The 21,768-nt window shown below is 43.6% G+C and overlaps 1 protein-coding gene across 4 annotated transcripts in view; it reads left to right on the top strand.

The window, feature by feature from the left end:
* Positions 1–14,944, top strand: part of MICU1 (mitochondrial calcium uptake 1) — a 228,532-nt gene extending 213,588 nt beyond the window's left edge. For all 4 annotated transcript variants that reach the window (XM_065552023.1, XM_065552022.1, XM_065552021.1 and 1 more), the window contains 2 exons: positions 6,561–6,650; positions 13,789–14,944. In XM_065552023.1, coding sequence (XP_065408095.1) covers positions 6,561–6,650; positions 13,789–13,949 — 251 coding nt within the window. In that variant the 3' untranslated portion in view covers positions 13,950–14,944. The remainder of the gene's footprint in view (positions 1–6,560; positions 6,651–13,788) is intronic.
* Positions 14,945–21,768: the final 6,824 nt, after the last annotated feature.

Genomic DNA, 21,768 nt, shown 5'->3' with positions numbered 1-21,768 from the left:
ACAGAGAGATGAAAACTATGTCAGTGTGATTCATTCCTAACCTGCATCAGTCCAACCCCACTTCTGCACTTCTTTTCTATCATTTCTTTTTAAAGTTAGAATTGGAAAACAAATGCATAATAAATATCAGCATATGTCAGTACAGATGACCACCAGTTAACCCTCCTCACCTTGTCCTCTATAATTAGGGTTACCATATCTCATAAATAAAAAAAGAGGACCCTCCACAGGCCATGGCCCCGCCCATTCCCCACCCCTAGCCCCGCCCCAACTCCGCCCCTTCCCCACCCTAACTCCGCCCCCTCCTCCCTCCCACTCCCAGCCAGGGGGAAAGGGCTGCCCCAGTGCTACCAGCATCACGGTTTCCCGGGCAGCCCCCAGACCCTGCGCCCCCAGCCGGCGCTTCCCCAGCGCAGCTGGAGCCCGGGAGGGGAAGCGCCCAGCCGGGGGCGCAGGGTCTGGAGGCTGCCCAGCAAACCGTGAAGCCGGTAGCGCTCGGGCTTTGGGCAGCCCCTATGCCTCTGGACCCTGTGCCCCCAGCCGGGCACTTCCCCTCCGGGGCTCCGGCGGCTCTGCGTAACTTACACTGTATAAGTTACACAGAGCCGAAGAGGAGCTGGAGGCTCTGCTCCTCTTAGGCTCTGTTTAAGAGCCGGGCTGCCCCAGCGCTACCGGCTTTGGGCAGCCCCCGTGCCTCCGGACCCTGCGCCACCGGAGCCCAGGAGGGGAAGTGCCCGGCTGGGGGCGCAGGGTCTGGAGGCAGGGGGGCTGCCCGAAGCCGGTAGCTCTCGGGCAGCCCGGTTCTTAAACAGAGCCTCCAGCGGCTGGGGCTCTGTGTAACTGACACTGTGTCAGTTACACAGAGCCCCTGCGGCTGGAGGCTTTGCTCCTCTTTGGCTCTGTGTAACTGACACTGGGTCAGTTACACAGAGCCCCCGCGGCTGGAGGCTCCAGCCGCCCCAGCTCTGTTTAAGAGCCGGGCTGCCCAAGCGCTACCGGCTTCGGGCAGCCCCCATGCCTCCAGACCCTGCGCCCCCAGCCGGGCACTTCCCGTCCCGGGCTCCGGCGGCGCAGGGTCTCCAGGCACGGGGCTGCCCGAAGCCGGTAGCTCTCGGGCAGCCCGGCTCTTAAACAGGGCCTCCAGCGGCTGGGGCTCTGTGTAACTGACACTGTGTCAGTTACACACAGCCCCGGCGGCTGGAGGCTCCAGCCGCCCCGGCTCTGTTTAAGAGCCGGGCTGCCCAAGCGCTACCGGCTTCGGGCAGCCCCCCTGCCTCCAGACCCTGCGCCCCCAGCCGGGCACTTCCCCTCCCGGGCTCCAGCGGCGCAGGGTCTGGAGGCACGGGGCTGCCCAAAGCCGGTAGCGTTCAGGCAGCCCGGCTCTTAAACAGAGCCGCCATTTTCCTGGACATGTTCGGCTTTTTGGCAATTCCCCCCGGACGGGGGTTTGACTGCCGAAAAGCCGGACGTGTCCGGGAAAAAGAGGACGTATGGTAACCCTATCTATAATCCAATTATCAACCCCAAAAGAAAAAATAGAGGGAGGTAGCTGAATGCTCCTAATGTGAATGTATAATGGTTATATATTATGCTAAGCCGTTGATTTCTTTTGTACAGCAGGAACTACTATAGCAACCATGCTGAATTGTGTGTGAGTGTTGTGACATGCATCACTGGCCACTAGGGACTCTGATGAAACTACCAAATGCCTTTTCACTTGTGGCCGGAACTCACCCTCTAGACTGAGATGCCACTAACCTTGCCATGAACTCTCATTACTGCGTATTGCAAATTTAATATCACAAACCTCTCTATTAAGCCTGGTCAATGATGATGCAAGATGTATTATTTTCACAGACACTGGAACTTGCCTTTTTGAGTTTGTATCGGCTCTGCACTGCTTAGCAGAAAAACAATATTCAGCCTGCAGGAACCCAGTGTTGCAAAGATGACAATTCATATGTTTTTCAACATAGGGGGAAAAAACCTTCTTACTGACCATGCAAGGAATAGAGAGTCTGTGAGCAGGAGAGGTGGGAAATTACATGTGGCGGGTTTGCTCTCATTCTGATGCTTTCCTCTCATGTCCAGGAGCAAAAAGTTAAGACCCACAGTTCCAGTTACATGGACTTTGCAAACAAAGAAGAAACAGTAGTTTTGGCTGGTGGGTGGTTTTCTTTTGTTTTGTTTCCAGAATTAGTGCTTAATGCTTTTACTTCAATAAAAATAATAGCAACATTTCAAGGTTCATCAGCATCCCTACAACAACAAAGCACTGTGCATGTATAGTGTAGGAACACAGGTCTTTTGAGGAGACTGATTTCAAGGAAGGAGTTGAACAGAGTGGGGAAGAAATTTAATTTAAAACTTTCTGAGAAAAATGCTTTGGATGGTAGCTTTTTGTAAAATGCTATTCTTCTTCAAGTGCTTGCTCGTGTCGATTCCATTCTAGGTGTGTGTGCGCCCATGTGCACAGTTGTCGGAGACTTTTGCCTTAGCAGTATCCATAGAGTCGTCTGCGGCGCCCCCTTGAGTGCTGCATTCATGCGTTGGTATATTAGGTGCTGCCAACCCTATGCCCTCTCGCTTCCTTCTTACCGCCCATGACGGTTGGTTGGAGCGCCTTGTCTTGCAAATTGCAAGAGCATTAGCGGTTCTTTACAGCCTTTGTTTATCTTCTTTGTATATAGTTTGTAGATACTAAGTTAAGTGTTAACGTTAGTTTGGTAGTTAGCGTCCCAGCTGGGACTTTGCCTCAGAGCAGGGCAGGCCCCATTCTCCCAGCTTCAAACCATGCTTGTCATGCAGCAGGCCGATGCTTATCGGTGACCCCCCTGACAGCTGTTTGAAGTGTTTGGGGGAGTCCCATAGAAAGGACAAGTGTCGAATCTGTAAAAACTTTCGACCTAGAACCCAAAGGAGAAGGATATCTGCTTGAGGGCCCTCCTCATGGAGGCTGTGCTTCGTCCTGCATCAGAGCCCTCCCACTCGGACCCCACACCGAGCACTTCGATTTCAGTGCAGAGCGCAATGCCAGCACTGGGCTCCATCCCGCACTGTTCCCCCTCGCCGGTGCCTAAGAAGCGGCAAAAGAAGAGGAGCCCTCCTGGCACCAGAAGGGAAAGGGGCTTTTGGAAAGAACCGAAGTCAGGCCATGTGCCTGCCCTTGGGCTTCACGGGGCTATGGCAGAGGTCGATTCCCCAGCCCGGCCAGGAATCTGACTCTGGGGAGCGGCAGGGGACCCTGGTCTCTCCCAGGGTCCTCATTGCCCAAAGCGGCCCTGGAGGCTAAAGAACAAGTAGGCTGACTGGCACCGCAGATGCTGCAATAGGCAGCAGGTTCAGCTAAGACCCTGACATCTAAGGGCAAGCCGATCATGGGAACGCCTCACAGAGCAATGGAGCACCCTTGGTCACCGGACCACAGGCACATCTCCACAGCCTTGGACCCCGGCACTGTATCCTAGGTCACCGACCAGAAGGCCCAGGTCCTCAATGCGTTTTCCCCCTATAAGACATGGGAAACCAGAGTCAAGGCACTGGTCCCCGTACCACCAGTACCGGCAAGCTTCTCATCAAAGATCACCATGGCCCAGGTCACCTTCACCCAGACGGTCTCCCAGATGACAGTCCCTGCCCAGGCAGGGCCGCTCCTTGTCACAGCATTGATCCCGTTCCTCCCAGTACTGTTCCTCGCACTCACCTCGCCAGTCGCCAACCAGAGTCAGTTGATAGACTCAGGCCTCAATGGCTCCGCCCTGGTCGCCGTAAGGGCAATGGTATACAGGCATACAGAGTATGGTATAATGGCATACAGAGTATACTTATAAAGTTTGCGGATGATACCAAGCTGAGAGGGGTTGCAAGTGCTTTGGAGGATAGGATTAAAATTCAAAATGATCTGGACAAACTGGAGAAATGATCTGAAGTAAATAGGATGAAATTCAATAAAGACAAATGCAGAGTACTCCATTTAGGAAGGAACAATCAGTTGCACACATACAAAATAGGAAATAACTGCCTAGGTAGGAGTACTGCAGAAAGGGATCTGGGGGTCATAGTGGACCACAAGCTAAATATGAGTCAACAGGGTAATGCTGTTGCAAAAAAAAGTGAACATCATTCTGGGATGTATTGGCAGGAGTGTTGTAAGCAAGACCTGAGACGTAATTCTTCCGCTCTACTCCGTGCTGATTAGGCCTCATCTGGAATATTGTGTCCAGTTCTGGGCGCCACATTTCAGGAGGGATATGGACAAATTGGAGAGAGTCCAGAGAAGAGCAACAAAAATTATTAAAGGTCTAGAAAACATGACCTATGAGGGAAGATTGAAAAAATTGGGTTTGTTTAATCTGGAAAAGAGAAGACTGAGAGGGGACATAAGTTTTCAAGTATGTAAAAGGTTGTTACAAGGAGGAGGAAGAAAAAATGTTTTTCTTAACCTCTGAGCATAGGACAAAAAGCAATGGGCTTAAATTGCAGCAAGGAGGTTTAGGTTGGACATTAGGAAAAACTTCCTAACTGTCAGGGTGGTTAAGCACTGGAATAAATTGTCTACGGAGGTTGTGTAATTTCCATCGTTGGAGATTTTTAAGAGCAGGTTAGACAAACACCTGTCAGGAATGGTCTAGATAATTAGTCCTGCCATGAGTGCAGGGGACTGGACGAGGTGATCTCTCAAGCTCCCTTCCAATTCTGTGGTCCAAGTCGGACCAGGAGTTCAGCCCATTGCCAAGGAGGGGTAATTCGCCGCCGACTCGTGAGACTGGCATGGCACCTGCAGTGACAACGTGGCAGCAGGGACAGTTGTCTAATCAATGGTCGTACTGGAACCCGTGAGGCGTGCCAGTAATGCCGGTCCCATGTTCCCACCAGTCCTCCCTCACTGCCTCAGACAAACCGGCACCGCCAGCGCCGGAGTCAGAACGTGATACCGAATCCAACGCGGGGACAGCACACCAAACCTCAGCACCTAAGGAGCTGTCCCTGGAGAGGAAGGGGGAATCTGCTCCTCCACAGGCGGTGCAGTCATCGTCGTCTTCCCCAGATGAAGGGGTGGCAGGTCCCTCCAAAACAGGCAGTCCCCTGACGACTTCAGGGAGCACCAGGCCCTCCTTAAAAGGGTGCCTGCTAATTTGAACCTACAAATTGAGGAGGTCGTGGAGGAATCTGATGACCTCTTTAACGTTATATCCTCCTCCTCCACCCTGGTCCGGGTCACGCTACCTGTCCTCCCAGGGTCCTTAAAATTGCCAAGTCCTTGTGGCAAACCCCCTCTTCCATTCTGCTGAGTTCTAAGAAGGCAGAAAAGAAGTATTACAACCCTACAAAATGGTTTGAATACCTCTACACACACCCTCCAGCGGCTTCACTGGTCGTGTCCGCTGTGAATGAAAGGGACAGGCAAGACCACGTTAGTGGCACACCAAAGAACAAAGATGCCAAGAGACTCTATTTATTTGTCAGAAAGATTTATTCAATAGCCAGCCTACAATTCACGGTGTCTAACCACCAGGCCCTGTTAGGCAGGTACAATTGTAACCTGTGGGACTCCCTTAACAAATTCAAAGAGGCCCTTTCACAGGATCGAGCCCGGGAGTTTGCCGCTTTGGTGGACGAGGGCACAGCGGTGGCAAGGGGGGCCCTCCAAATGGCCTGGGACACTACTGACTCAGCAGCCAGGATGGTCGCCTCTATAGTGGTCATGAGGCACAGCTCCTAGTTGCAGTCCTCCAGGTTGTCCCAGGAGATGCAGGCCTCTATTCAGGACCTCCCATTTGAGGGGGCGGGGCTCTTCTCTGAGCTCATGGACTAAAGGTGCCACGACCTTAAAGACTCCTGGGCCACCCTCTGCTTCTTGGGCCTTCACACACCTCAGCAGGCCAGGAAGCTGTTCCATCCTCCGTTTCCTCTGCCCCCGCAGTCTAGGTCCTGGGGAACTCCCCGATCTGGTTCCTACCTGAGGAAGGACAGAGACAAAGGGTCTAAGCAGCGACACCCGTCATCTTCCTGCTCATCTGCTCAGCCTGACCCTCCCAGGAGGCCAGAAGCAGTCATTCTGAGGGTGCGCTCAAGGATGACGGTATGGCAGTACTACAAGCTGCTAAACTGTGAACTCCGAGCACATCTCCGAGAATACTGCTTGTGAGTCACCTAGAATGGAATCGACATGAGCAAGCACTCGAAGAACTAAAACGGTTACCTACCTTTTGTAACTGTTGGTCTTCAGGATATGTTGCTCATGTCCATTCCATTACCCACCCCCCCTACCCATCTGTCGGAGTTGCCTGCAAGAAGGAACTGAGAGGGCGTAGGGTCGGCAGCACCTAATATACCGACGCATGAGCGCAGCATTCAGGGGGGCGCCACAGCCTACCCTATGGATACTGCTAAGGTAAAAGTCTCCAAAAGCTGTGCATGTGGGTGTGCGCACACCTAGAATGGAATGAACATGAGCAACACATCTCGAAGAAAAACAGTTACAAAAGGTGAAAGATGAAAGATAACACTGATTTAAGTTTACTGCATTCTATTAATAATGTATCCTTATTTTATTTCAGTTACCATGCAGCAGGTAGCCAGGACAGTGGCAAAAGTGGAGCTCTCAGACCATGTGTGTGATGTGGTGTTTGCTCTTTTTGATTGTGACGGTGAGTGGTTTTAATTTACTGTATCGGTCTGACCTTTTCATATTCCCAGCCTGTGCCCAGTGTGTTGTGTAGTTTATCTGTATTTCAAAAAAAAAAAAAAAAAAACTGAAAGAATCAAGCTATAAAAGCTAAATATGTTATATTTGTGCATTTCGATAATATTTTCTTTTCAAGGGATGAGTTGGTTGTATCTGACAAACCTTTATCAGCACCAGAGCGCTCTTCTATTGTTCCCCATTTTGCAATTTATTATGTATAGAGATACTAAAAGTAAGATCAATTACCAGAGGCAGTCAAAATGAATGAGATTTGGAGGCTTTCTTCCTCTCGATCCCCAGGCTAACTGGCTTTTTATCAATTGTTTTCATTTCTGCTCTCCAGCTTATCAATAGCATGAAAATACTGCTAGATTTTGGCCTTCCATAGCATTATTATCCATTTCATGGTGGTATTCACTGTTCCCTTCACACTGTATTATAGTTTTCTGTTTGTGTTGTGGTCTGTATTGTGACAGACCCAGACCAGTGAGGTACAGGAGTCTGGTCCTATTGGGATCCAGGAAGTGCTAAAGGATCCCCCCAGGTAAGAGGGGGATCCACAAGACCTGGAGACCAAAAAATTACAGGGACAACTAATAAAAGAACAGGAACAGGAATGTGGTTACATGAGTCTGGTAGAGGGCAAATATACTGGTCACTGGATGAGTAGTTTTCTGTTCCCTGAGTGACCAGAGCAGGGGCTGCACTAGAGTAATCAGGAACCTGCTAGAACCAGTTAAGGCAGGCAGGCTAATTAGGACACCTGGAGCCAATTAAGAAGAAGCTGCTAGAATCAATTAAGGCAGACTAATCAGGGCACCTGGGTTTTAAAAAGGAGCTCACTTCAGTTTGTGGTGCGCGTGTGAGGAGCTGGGAGCAAGAGGTGCAAGGAGGTGAGAGTGTAGGTGTGCTGCTGGGCAACTGAGGAGCACAAGCGTTATCAGACACCAGGAGGAAGGTCCTGTGGTGAGAATAAGGAAGGTGTTTGGAGGAGGCCATGGGGAAGTAGCCCAGGGAGTTGTAGCTGTCATGCAGCTGTTACAGGAGGCACTATAGATAGCTGCAGTCCACAGGGCCCTGGGCTGGAACCCGGAGTAGAGGGCGGGCCTCGGTTCCCCCCAAAACCTCCCAATTGACCTGGACTGTAGGTTCTTCCAGAGGGGAAGGTCTCTGGGCTGTTCCCCAACCCACACGGTGAATCTCTGAGGCAAGAAAACCAACCAGTAAGCGCAGGACCCATCAAGATAGAGGAGGAACTTTGTCACAGTATTAAAAGCTTATACTTTTCCAGAGGGTTTTGTTAATGGCATTTCAGTGCTCTCTGAAAGTTTTCATATATCTAACTTAAAAGTTTGAGGGTTTTGTAGGTCAGATTTCTGGTTGAATAGCTCACTGCAGAGAGAAATCAGATTATCTTCTGCTCCCAGAAACATTATATGTTTAACAAAATTAGCAATTATGGCCTATTGTTGGTAATAAGAATATTTAGCACTAACACTGTACTTTACATTTACAGCTCTGTACAAACACTAGCTAATTAATGATAGCAATGTGCATTGCCATGCAAGAAATCTGGAATTTATTCCCAGTAGTTTGCTTTTTCTGGCCTGCTCTTGTCACTCAAAAGCGATCTCAGGTTGATTAAGGAGGAAAATTACTGAGCTCAGAAGGATGATGACTGCAGTGCAGATTTCAAAAATGGGAGCTTAATAATGGAAGTTGAAGAGATCCGAACTCCTCCAGCAGGGATGCTGAATTAACAATTAATGGTTAACTCAATGGCCAGCTCAACGAATAGATGCACTGTGCCCCCTACACAGCAGAACCAAAGTTCAGTTAAAGAAACTAAGAACCATAGTATCTAATGCTAAACTAGGTTTTGCAGATCTCGTATATAAGGATTTTATTCCTGTTGTGGTGATTTTTCAATATCCCACTAACTAGTTTAATTTTTCCCTTGAGGACAAAAACTCAGGGCTGGATGTTGTCCTCTGTGAACAGTAGCAGAAACATTCAAAACTGCAGTATACATGCCATGCCTTCAACATTCAAGTGAAACATTACACTCTCGTAATAATTGGACCATGCAAACCAAGAGTATCCTCTGTGCAATGGCATTTTGTGGAGTAAGCAATGAGTGTTAGTCACACTTGCATTGTGAAAGTGAATATACTTAACTGCAGAGTCACAGTGATCGTGTCTGCATAATGTGTGGCGAGCCAGAACTTAATGCAGTTTGTAATGAGACTAATGAGACTGGCTACTTCAAGCACTGTAACTCTGAATATGGAAGTTCAGTAGCTGCCCTTCAGTGAGTATATTCGGTACTTTGTTTAACCAGCCTATCCTCCTGTGACATTACACTTTTCTATGACATCATGGCTGGAAATCATGCCAGAAGCTGGGAATGGGTGACGGGATGGATCACTTGATGATTACCTGTTCTGTTCATTCCCCCTGGGGCACCTGGCGTTGGCCCCTGTCAGAAGACAGGATACTGGGCTAGATGGACCATTTTGATATTCTTATGAAATGCCATTGCTCAACTGGAGAAGCTGATTAGCCAACTCATAACATTGCTCCATAACATCACATCACTTCACTTCTTGACAGCACTGTCACAAAACATATCGTCCTCATGTAATTAGCACTTAAATGGCATTTTACATCTTCAGAGTACTTTGTAAACACCAATTGTCATAGTATTTCTCTGAGGTACATAATAAATAAGAGTTCTTATCCTTATTTTACATCCAGGGAAACTGAGTTAAGTATTTGCCTAAATCCACAGGGCAAATCATTGGCAGAGCCAAGAACATAACCCAGGAGAATTTACTCTATCTCTAGTTATCCAGTGTATTCAATGGTAAATCAGGTAGATACTAAATATTGGTAGACTAATGGCTCATCATTTTTTGCTTATGTTTTCTTTTAATATACAGTAGGTCCATTGTGCCCTCAAAGGGGTAAATGTACTCACTATCTAAAGATATCCAGCAGGGCTGTCAAATCACCCATTTTGATATGCTGTCCATTCTCTGATACTGTGTGTGTGCAAATAGATAGTTTTGTGTTCACTGTTGATTAAATGATAAATGCATCTTTGCAATTGTGTCTATTTATATCCCCTCTTGCTTCCAGCTTCATATTATTTCCTTGTACCTTTGGTGAAAGAAGGTTGAATCACGTTTTTCCTAAGTAGCTCAATAGCGATTCCTGATTGGAATCTGCAAGCCAGATATTTTGATCTGTAGAGTGAATTGAAATGTATCCAAATGGTCTCTATTTGCATACTCTCAGAGGAGATTCTGTTGAATGTTTTGATACCAAATCTTTAGAGGAAAAGACTGTTCTGTTAGAGAAATCTCTTCAAAGATAGGAACGTAGCATAAAAGCAGACACAGATCTCTTTAGTTTCATTTAGCTTGTGTATACGGACTTCTAAAAATGGCTTAAGGAATGAAACTGCTGACTTTTTTTTTAACATGGTAGCAAGTCCTGATGGTAGGTGAGTGATGGGGGAGGGAGTGCTGAGAAAAGGATACATTTGTGGTCTTAAATGAGACTCCACAGTTTCAGATTGGAAGTAGTTATGTGGTTGCTTTTCTGTCAGATAACATAGACGATAAAGATGGCAATACTGGATTAAGAAGTGGACTGCAGATAGAGAAAAGGATGGTTCTAAGTCAGCACAAAGAGCAGAAAATAAAGTTAGCAATTAGACCCTGTTTTTAGGAATAATTATGGGGGTTTTCTAGTTCCTTGTATGTATGTACACAAAGTGCAGAAAGAACATTAGAGGGCTTTGTTCAGAGAGTTATACTTCCAAAAAGCCTTCAGTTTTCAAGCCTCTTAAAACCAGTTTGAATGAATAATGTCCTGCACAATGGATTTTATTGGGCCCCTCTGCCCAGTGCACCAATAAAGACACAGGAAATCGGTTGAAATATCTGTGGCCAGATTATTTAAAACAAAAACAGTGTTTGCTAGAGCTTTTAAAATCAGGATGGTCTGAAAGCTTTGCTTCCGTAGAGTATTTCTTGATTTACATGCAGAGTGGGCAGGGGACAAACTCTGTAGCAACGATACAATTAGGAAGAGACAGGTTGTCTCTTAAGCAAGAGTCTAAATGACAGACACGAAGCAGGAAGAAGCAGTGGGCGTAGAACTGTCAGGAATCCTTTCTTCTTTCCTTGTCAAGTGGTCTTGGGGAAACAAACATGTGCCTACAAAATTGATAGTAAACTAGACAGGGATTTCAGAGACCTGGATGTCTTCCAATGAATTGGAATGTAAAGGCAATGAATCATGTTGTGTCTCTGAATCTGATTGGGAATACTCCCTTCAAAGTCTGTCAGTATTTTCATTAAAAATCCTAGGGATTATAAATTACCCATAAAAATTAGCTGTGGAATAAAACTTGCCAAAATGAGTCCAAGTCTAGGAAGTTTTTAAAAAAAAAAATAACTTATCTATTTCAAAACCTGTGACACTTCCTAAATTATTTCAGTGCAAAAAAGTACCCTCAAGAAGTTTCCATGTTCACAGTACGCCCAGCTCCACTTCTAACTTTATAAAATTGTTGTGATTTTTCTTTTTTGAGTATCTTCCATATTTCCCTTGATAAGTCTCCCCTCTTGGTAGATTTCTCCCTGTTCATTTTTTCATCTAAGATCCCAAGTTCCAGTTCTGTGTATGGTGCAATATCTAGGTTCAGTAGTGCAGGATGAGTTTGGAGTTGCAGATTGGACCCAAGGTTTCATTGTGTTAGTCAGTTTAAGTCAAACTCTTAACATAGCAGTTTAGAGAGAGCCCTTTGTAACTCTTCGCAGTCATCTTTGGACTTAACTATCTTGAGTAATTTTGTATTGTCTGCAAACTTTGCCACCTCATTGTTTACCCCTTTTTCCAGATCATTTACGAATATGTTAAACAGCACAGGTCCCAGTACAGATCCCACTATTTACCTCCCTCTCACTGTGAAAGTGACTATTTCCTGTCTTTTAACCATGAGAGGACCTTCTCTCTTATCCCATGACTTCTTACTTTGCTTAAAAGCCTTTGTTGAGGGACATTGCCAAAGGCTTTCTGAAAGTCCAAATGCACTATATCTTTGTCCACATGTTTGTTGACACCCTCAAAGGATTCTAATAGATTCATAAGGCATGATTTCCCTTTACAAAAAACATGTTGACTTCTCCCCCAACATATCATGTTCATCTATGTGTTTGATCATTCTGTTCTTTACTATAGTTTCAACCAGTTTGCCTGGTACTGAAGTTAGGCTTACCGGCCTGTAATTGCCAGGATCACTTCTGGAAACTTGTTTAAAAATCAGCATCACATTAGCTATCTGCCAGTCATTTGGTACAGAGGCTGATTTAAGCAATAAGTTATATAGCACAGTTAGTAGTTCTTCAATTTCATATTTGAGTTCCTTCAGAACTTTTGGGTCACCATCTGGTCCTGATGACTCATTCCTGTTTAATTTATCAATTAGTTCCAAAACCTCCTCTATTGACACCTCAGTCTGGGACAGTTCCTCAAATTTGTCACCTAAAAAGAATGGCTCAGGGGTGGGAATCTCCCTCACATCCTCTGCAGTGAAGACTGATGCGAATGATTCATTTAGCTTCTCCACAACAGCCTAGTCTTCCTTGAGTGCTCCTGTAGTACCTCTATAGTCCAGTGGTCCCACTGTTTGGCAGGCATCCTGGTTCTGATATACTTAGAACAAATTTGCTGTTAGTTTTTGTCTTTTGCTAGTTGCTCTTCAAATTCTTTTTCGGACTGCCTAATTATACTTGGCAGAGTTTATGCTCCTTTCTATATTCCTCAGTCGGATTTGACTTCCAATTTTTAAAGAATGTCTTTTTGTCTCTAATCTCCTCTTGTGCTCTGTTATTTAGCCATGGTGGCATTTTGTTTAGTCCTCTCACTGATTTTTTTCTTATTTGGGGTACACATTTAATTTGAGCTTCTTATTATGGTGATTTTAAAATGTTTCCATGCAGCTAGCAGGCATTTCTCTCTTGTGATTGTTCCTTTTAATTTCTGTTTAACTAGCTTCCTCATTTTTTGTGTAGTTCCCCTTGTGAAGTTAAATGCTGCTGTGGTGGGTTTCTTTGGAATTTTTCTCCCTACAAGAATGGTAAATCTAATTACATCCTGGTCGCTATTGCTGAGTGGTTCACCTCTTGGACCAGATCCTGTGTGCCAGTTAGGACTATATCAAGAATTGCCTCTCCCCTTGTGGGTTCCAGGACTAGCTGCTCCAAGAAACAGTCAGATGTTGTCATATGCTGCTTGACATAGGTGAAAAAAAAATCTGCCAAATTGTAAATGATCACTGGTGGGGGCTGCATTGCGGTGTCAAAGATTTTTGCCACCTCTGAATCTCACTTATGTCAACATTAAATACCTGACTAAAATATGAAATTTTCCTTATTGCTATGACAATAGTTGGGTCTTTGGAAAATAAGTCGTTGAACCTGTCATGCATTTTCATTTAAGACCATTGTGTCACAGAGTTCCTGACTGCAATGAATCACAAAGTAAACATTTTGATAAAAGCATTCATTGTTTCAATTAGTAATTGGGCCTTGTCCAGAAAGGATGCAGAATTGTAACTGGTGATATAATAATACTGTCAAAATTAAACCTGCAATCATTTTGCTCAGCAGATTGTCCTGAAATGATCCCATGGGGAGAAGCATTTTTCACATTTTGTAAAAAGTGAATTGCATATGAAATTGGAGTTAATTTACAATTTGCTATTTCCAAGCTTCCTGCTGGGAGGTGCCATCGTGCTGAAAAGCAGCGTTATTGTGACACCAGCCATACAGTGGCTGTCAGCAGGAAACTCTGAAGTGTTTGTTTTAATCAGAAACTTTAACTTCAAATATAACGTAAAATTTGTACATTGCTACCAGCACTTTTCATGGCCTGACCTGTCAGGAGACTAAAGCAAAACATGAACCAGTCTCTTTTTCTTCTCTAAAGGAAACCAAGCTTTTGGTACTGCCCTCCAAAGATTTCTGGGCCTTTTATTTTTGTACTTTCAAGTTAATGAACATTTTTTTTCCCCCCTCTTCCCTTAGGGAATGGAGAGTTGAGTAACAAGGAGTTTGTTGCCATTATGAAGCAGCGACTTATGAGAGGTTTGGAGAAGCCCAAAGACATGGGATTTACACGACTCATGAGGGCAATGTGGAAATGCGCGCAGGAGACAGCTTGGGACTTTGCTATGCCCAAACAATAACTGCAGCAAATGGAAGAACCTGGTTTACAACATGTTATTGGGGCCATAAATCTATCTGTACTGCTCCTGCAAAACATGCCATTGTCAGATGCTCTGCAGATGAACACTCTTCACACAAAAATCTACTGAATGATAACAGACCCATTGCTACATTGAACTAGAAAAAAACCACCCAAAAGACAGACTATTAACAACTGGAGTTTTTCCAAACACCAGAACAGAAATTGGAGTCTATTGTATCTTCTGCTTTAATTTTTCCACTGTTGATGCCTCTTTAATATTAATCTCTCAGGAAAATTACAAGAATAATTAGTTCTGTGTATTGCAGCCACCAGTTTCATCTCCATGGTACGCTCCAGTGTCCAACAATCGCAGGATTTTATGTAGAATTGAATATGGATAGCTTCAGAGAACAACATTGGTCGGAATAGTCCCATATGTGTCAAGCAGTGGGACAGAAATGCCTAGCAAATATACTAGTAACAAATCCTAGTCTTTTGCTCCTGAATTATTTTTAGTTTAGATTTTAAGCATTATTTACAAAAAGTGTGTTTAGAATGAGCTTTCGAAAGAGAGCTGGGTTTATAGAAAACAATATCAACCTTTGTTTATTACGGAAGCTGTCCATAAGATTAAGGGCAGAGGGGTCCAGCAAGGGTGAGAAGAATGCCAGAGAACTTTCTTCTATAGGACTGTTTTGTTTTTCCCAGTTGGATTTCTCATCTTGCAAGCTTGATGTGAAATAGGAATATACCTGGTCAAGCAGGGGGCTGCCTTGGATATAAGGAATTTAAAACGCTTAATTTTTTTCCCACCTTTCTCCTGCCTTGCATAAGCAACCTAACATATATGCTCTTTGTAATTCTCTTTTTAATAAGGGGCTCCTCCCCCTGTGAGACTGTCCTCCTATATGGGGTATTGGCTTTAAAGCTGCTATTTACTGAATGCTTGAACATTGTAAAATATTACTTTAATTACATTGGTTCACAACAAAAGCAAATGCTCATCTTTCAACTATGTTTATGGGAAGCCTCGTGACTTTAAGTCACATTTGACTTTGTTGGCAGCAAGTCACCAAAAATCTCAACCTCTCTCTGCTGAAAATGAACTCCTACTAAATGTAAAAGGAGAAAACACAAAGGATCAGTTTTAGAGAAGGCTGGAGGGTGGAATTCTGTGCATCGTCCGTTCTCACTCACTGGTAAATGTGCTTGTTGTTTTGAAAGGATCTGTCGACCGAGGTTTTACGTGGCCTGTGTTTGGCAAAAAATCTGATAACACAGTGTACCCCTAAAGTACATTGATTAGAAAGCTACCTTCCCCCTTTCACCTCCACACTTCAACTCTAAGTCTGACATTGTTAAATATTTAGCCTTCCCTAGCTAACTTGTCTGTGTGGCATGAAGTATGCATCCAGATTGGAAATAGCATTATTTAACCCAATGGAAATCAAGACAGAAATGGATTGTCCCGTCAGGTTTGGGCACCAGTACAACAGGGCTGTACCAATTACTTTGAGACACCTTTGTGATACCTACTTTGAGCATCTCTCAGACTTCCCATGCAATTGCTTCCTGCATTTTTTCTGGCACCCAGGAAGTCTTACTGGTTTTACTTCTGGGTTGGTACAAGTATGATGGGAAATAGTTTTTCCTGAGGCTGATGAAAACTTATTAGTTCTTGGGCTTGTTATTCAGTTAAGCTCTCAGAAGAAACCATTTCATCCAATGCCAAAGGCCTTAGAACCTCAGGACCTAGATTTAGCATATTGTCTGGATTGACAAGGAAACTTTCCCACTTCCTCCAGGTTTCAGCAGATTCACATGAAAGATGTTTTTTCCTTTTCTTTTGTTGGATTAGTCTTGGGTGCAAATAATTTAGCAATTTAGCATGTACCAGTCCAAGTGTTGTCAAATAAAAAGATATAGCTCCTCTCTACATTCACATCAAGTATGTGAAACAATAGACTGTCTGTAAACTATCAAACCCCAACCACATTGCATAACTGAGTATTACAGTGCTCCTAATTCACTTAACAAATCCTAACTCTAGAGCATTAATGTAATCTATTTTCATGAGAGAGAGCTCCACAGAGCTCAGGTGATCTGAAGAAGAGCTCTGTGGAGCTTGAAAGCTTGTCTCTTTCACCAACAGAAGTTGGTACAATAAAAGATTTTATCTCACCCATCTTCTCTCTCATATCCTGGGACTAACATGGCAACAACACGCAGACATCTACTTTCGTGTCCATTGTCTCAGCCCTACACTGCCTTCTACTGTGAAAATGGTAGTCGTTTTCAAATTCTTTTAAATTTATTTTTACTAATTTTTTTTTTTTTTTGCAATTATTGAAAGCCACCACCTTCTCATGGATATTCAGTTGTCCTTGTGAAAGGTGTTGGTGTCAAAAGGAATCCACATCATAACTGGCTTCGTAGTTGCTAGTTTCCACCAAGAAACAAAGGTCTGAATGGGCATGAAGACAACCACTTGCTTACTCCTGGTTTTTCCAGCAGAGAGGGGAGGGGAACTTATGCTGCTGCTGTCTCTGGTCTACCCACTCTGTGTATAAACTTATCAACCAGCGATCTTTGACAACTGTTCAACCTTCTCTGAGAACTTCACCACTCCCTTAGTTTTGTTTAAAAAGAAAAAACAAAGTGCATGTTAAAGTCCACTACAGAACTGAATTCACCAAAAAGCCTCTGCTGTGAATATGAAGAACAATGCATGGCAAGTATGAACTGCAAAGCTCCGATTCTACTGAGAGCTAGCTAGCCCAATCAGTTGCAGTAGCTATACTTCCCTCCATTTTGGATTTTTTACTCCAACAAACACATTCCTGGGTGCGTAGAGCAATCAGAAGCAGATGAATTTAAAGCAAAAGAAAGAACCGCATGCAAGATCCTTCAGGAAAGCTAAACAATCATCCAATACTAGTTTGGCTCCTCTTGGAGACAAAAGAGCAGAGCCATCTGCAGTTGATCAAGCTGCACAGTGGTATCAAAGGCAGCTGAAAGATCTAAACACAAATATGAGCACTCTGTTTTTATCCATTGTCAGAAGGTCACTGACTGAGACCAGTGCAGTCTCTGCCATCCCCAGCTCTAAAGCTGGACTGATGAAGTTGAGAAAACCTGAGGACTTCAGGTACTGAGTTGCTTTGATGCCACCTTCTTTATAATCTTCTCAAAAGGTAGATTGGTGACTGAGTGATAGTAAGCAGGAATCCCACTGTCAAGATAGACTCGTCATCAAGAAACAAACAGTTGTTTGTTTAAGAGATGCTGTGACCCTACCGTCCTGAAGAGAGGAAATGACACTTTCTGCTAATAATAGGTCCTGTGTCTGAGCCATAGGTTTTAATAGCCAAGAGGGATAGGAGATAATAGGATGGACCTTATTGAGGCTGGAAACAAAGGACAGAGCCCCAAAATCGGGCCACCTTTCTATGTCATACCATGGTCTTGTCAACTCTTCAACACTCCAGGGCTAGTTTGTGTAGGATAAGATCCTCTGCAGAAGAAGGCATAATGAGACAACTGAGGTAAGGTGATTAGAACTAAAATCCACAGAGGTGGGCATTCTCTACAAATTGCAGCAGAATCTCTGGTTATGCTTTCTACTCAGAGTGAGCATGGGGATGGGAGGAAAGAATGTGCTGACGCTAGCCACCGCTGCTCACTTATTGTGGAACTGTTTCTATGTGTCTTCCAAATGGTTAACATTTATTGGATCCATTCCTTCCTCAAGGCTAGAGCACGTATATTTCTCCTAGAATTCCATACGGCAGTTTCATGGATTCATAGATTCTAGGACTGGAAGGGACCTCGAGAGGTCATCGAGTCCAGTCCCCTGCCCGCATGGCAGGACCAAATACTGTCTAGACCATCCCTGATAGACATTTATCTAACCTAGTCTTAAATATCTCCAGAGATGGAGATTCCACAACCTCCCTAGGCAATTTATTCCAGTGTTTAACCACCCTGACAGTTAGGAACTTTTTCCTAATGTCCAACCTAGACCTCCCTTGCTGCAGTTTGTTTCATATGAGCCCCTTTTGAACTGAATTGGACGTAAACCCACTAAATGAATGACACATGGAGCAGGAGAGACTTTTAGGACTCTTTTGTTGGTAGATGTGTTCTTTCGCAAATCTTGCCTGAATGAAGAAAGTAAGCTGGGTATCTAAAAGAAGCAGTGACTTGCTAGAGCAGTGAAGAATAATTGTCTGAAGTTCTGGAGCTCAGCTGCCTCTAACCTTTGATTTACGTATTCCCAATTAAATGGTTAAAATAAGGCATAAAACCAAACTGACTTTTTTAAGGTTCAAGCCTCCAAGGCAGTTACAGATCATTTAATTTAGTGGAGGACTGTGAGCAACATGAGTGATACAATCGAAGATTTTATTTAATATAAAACAATTAAGCAAACAGGCATTACAATACAACCATGCAGTGCAGGATATTCACATTCTAAGACAAAATGTGGGAGAAAAGTGGAGTAATAACAAAAGTAGGGATCAGTGGCAACCCCAGGGTGAAGGATTGGGAGAAAACTCATCTACCCTGGGTGCTTGGTGTTGACCCAGAAGGGAGACCGGGGGGTTTCAATACTTGAGACCTCACTAGCAAATGGTTTAAAAAAGCCGTTGACACAAGTGGCTTCTACAGTGTCAGGTGCAGATTGCATAAGCTAAAAGTATAAAAAGAAAAGAAAACCAATCTCCACTGCAGCTAAAGCCTTTCTTCAGTCAGGACGTTAAAGGTAAACCTAGTCCTATAGCTAGAAGAACGATTCTGCCATCTGCTGTGCAAAGGGAGTTAAAGCAGCCCACACTGATTTCAAACTCGAAGGTGCAGTGAATCTGGGAGATCTTGTTTTAGTCCTTGCAATTCAACTTTCCTTTGAATCTGAGTCATGGAGCCTTTGCCTTTCGCCCCATATTACCTTGTCTATGTGTCATAAATCAGTGCCAGAGTTACAGATAAGAGTGAAAAGTTGTAAATGATTTAACACCTCTCGGCCAGAACGTTTGTGTCACAAAAACTGTTATACATTTAAAATGTGTCCTAGAACTTAAGAAATGGGGTTTCAAACACTTTTGAAAAGGGCTGAATTCCGTAACCCTTTGGTCAAGAGAGGTTCAATCCAGAGGCAAATATATAACCAGCAGAGGGCAGTGCTACTCACTGGAAGCCCGAAGCAAAAATATTTTGAGCGCCTCACCCCCCCCACCCCCTACCACCTCCTAAAAATACTAATTTAATTATTTTCACAATCAAAAAAAAATCCCAACACTGCACATCCTAATACACTTGTTAATCAGTTCATGTTAAATAAGATGAATGATATTTTGGGGTAATACTAAATCAAGGCCCCCTTGAACTGCCTGGGCCTTAAACAGTTGCTTAGTATACTTAGAAGTTCCAAGCATAGAAGCAGGAATTATGAACAACATGAACAAACAAAGAGGTTATTTTACTACACAAACGTTATGGGAATTACATGGGGGGAAAAGGTTTTCTCCGATGACTATGTTCATTGGAGTGACTACACACAAAGAAAACCCCAAAACATAAGTAAATCTTGGACGTAACAATTCAAATACTATATAAATCATAGTGTGCAGCGCGATAGAGAACATTTTCTACTCTACAAAACATCAGTGTAAAAGAACAGGCAAGCTTTGTTATATTACAAACAAGTTAAATGAAGCAAATGCAATCAGTTTGCTCACGTCTAAAAATATATATTCAGAGACATGAGTAATAAATGTTTTTAATATTGTGCGTTCAAAACAAAATTGCCTCATAGAGCATTTACGTAATAGAAATGTAATGAAGGCTGATTAATACTTGTTACTCACTATAATTCAGCCAGAAAGAGCTTGTTCTTTTAACAAAAACTAACTAGACGTGGAGTTGGGGTAAATACGTAGTTTTTTGTCTTTTCAATCAGATTGCACCCCATGCCAAATCTTGGATGTGGCTTAATGTTTGATGCTTTGTCCAATAGTGTGGGGCTGACGTCTTTATTATATAAGGATATAAAGATTTCAAAGTAACACATGACAGTCATTTCTTTCAGATATGCTTGTAGTTGCCATTGAAGTTGCATGCAACCAATGAATACATATAGTCCTAATTAAACCACTTTAATTATTTAGTTGATCACATATAATATGACCAAACAAAAGAAACATGTACAGTTCTGTGGTGCATTGTGGGATAGTGTACACAACTTGACAATATATTTTTGGTAATATTAATGAAGTAAATTAAATAGAAGAAAGGGTGGCCAGTGTTGATTTGCCTTTGTGCCCACTCATTTCTATAAGGAAGGTAATCTATCAATTGATACAGAAGTGTGATTATGCAGATACTTAGGAAGAGATCCCTGCTCTTTAGTTTAAACACAGAGAATAAAATAAGACAAGTTGTCTAGTGACAAAATGCTTTTGTTACTATTTTCTTCATCAGATAAGGGCAATGACCCGCTTTATCATTCGTTAAAGGCCTCTCTAACAGGCAAAATTGAAGATCCTCACTTCCAGTCCCATACTACGGCCAAAAGCGATCCCTTGTATGTATAAACGGGAGTAGTGAGCAGGATTTTACCTCTGTGTATGGCATTGGCGAGACCAATCCTGGAATACTATGTGCAGTTTTGGCGTCTGTGTTTTTAAAATGTTGAAAAATTGGAGAGGATGTAGGAAAGAGCCATAAAAATTATTCAAGGTTCTGGAGAAAATGCCTTGTAAGGAGAGACTTAGACTAGAGCACAATCTGTTTAGCCTATCAAAAAGATGACTGAGAGGTGAATAATGGCTAGGAGTTAAAGCCAGACCAATTCCAATTAGAAATAAGACATACATTCTTAAAGTGAGAGCGATTAACCATTGGAACAAACTGCCAGACCAGCTGCCTTTTGAGAAGATATTTAGTCAAACACAAGTTATTGGACTTAATGCAGAGGTAATGGTGAAATTTCAGGGCCTATGATATACAAGAAGTCAGACTAGATGATCTAAATGCCCTTCTAACCTTATGCTCTCTGAATAAACCTATTCTGTCCTTATCTGTCAATGCCTGGCAATATCTAAGCTGACAATGCCAAGTCCTATGCAGTATATCAAATGTGGTAAGGTTCTGGGATGTAGTCTACCAAGGGTTTTAAAAATTAAATCAATAGCCTTAAACTCTACCTGCCAGAGACCAGCAAACCAGCATGTAGATGGAATCTTCAGCAAACCAGCATGTAGCTGGAATCTTCTCCGTCCACACCTGACAACATTCCTGCTACTGCGTGCTTAGTGCATTGCAATAATCCAAAACTGCACAAAAGCTGCACAAATTTTTTGGGACCAAGAGACTGCAGTCTGCTAATATTAAGATGTATTTTTAACAAGCTGTCCTGACAATGGCTAAGTCACCTCCTGTTCAAAGATCATACTGAGTCTTGTCCTAGCCGTGTGAGGCAAGTTCTTGTCAAACACTAGGAAGCCTAGGATGATGATCTCTGTTCTCTTGCAGGCCAGAGAGGGAGAACTGGGTATTGCCTATATCACAATAGCTTGGATGGTACTGTTTTAAAAAAAAAAATGGGCGGGGAGTATCCAAATACTGAAGAACATTTAAGACAGTTCACCCTACACACCTTGGAGCACATCACATGTAGTCTGAGCCCAGGGCCAAATGAACTATCCCAACATTCTTATCTCAAGGATGATCTCTCTCTAACCAGGATTCCCATGACCACTACACTACACTCCTCTAAAACAAAGGAAGTGCCCACAACAAGGGAAAGGCTCATGATA

This window comes from Chrysemys picta, chromosome 7 (assembly GCF_011386835.1).
Source record: "Chrysemys picta bellii isolate R12L10 chromosome 7, ASM1138683v2, whole genome shotgun sequence".
NCBI classification, from domain to species: Eukaryota; Metazoa; Chordata; order Testudines; family Emydidae; genus Chrysemys; species Chrysemys picta.
The sequence above is the reverse complement of the archived record's forward strand: the minus strand, read 5'-3'. Positions and strand labels throughout refer to the sequence as shown.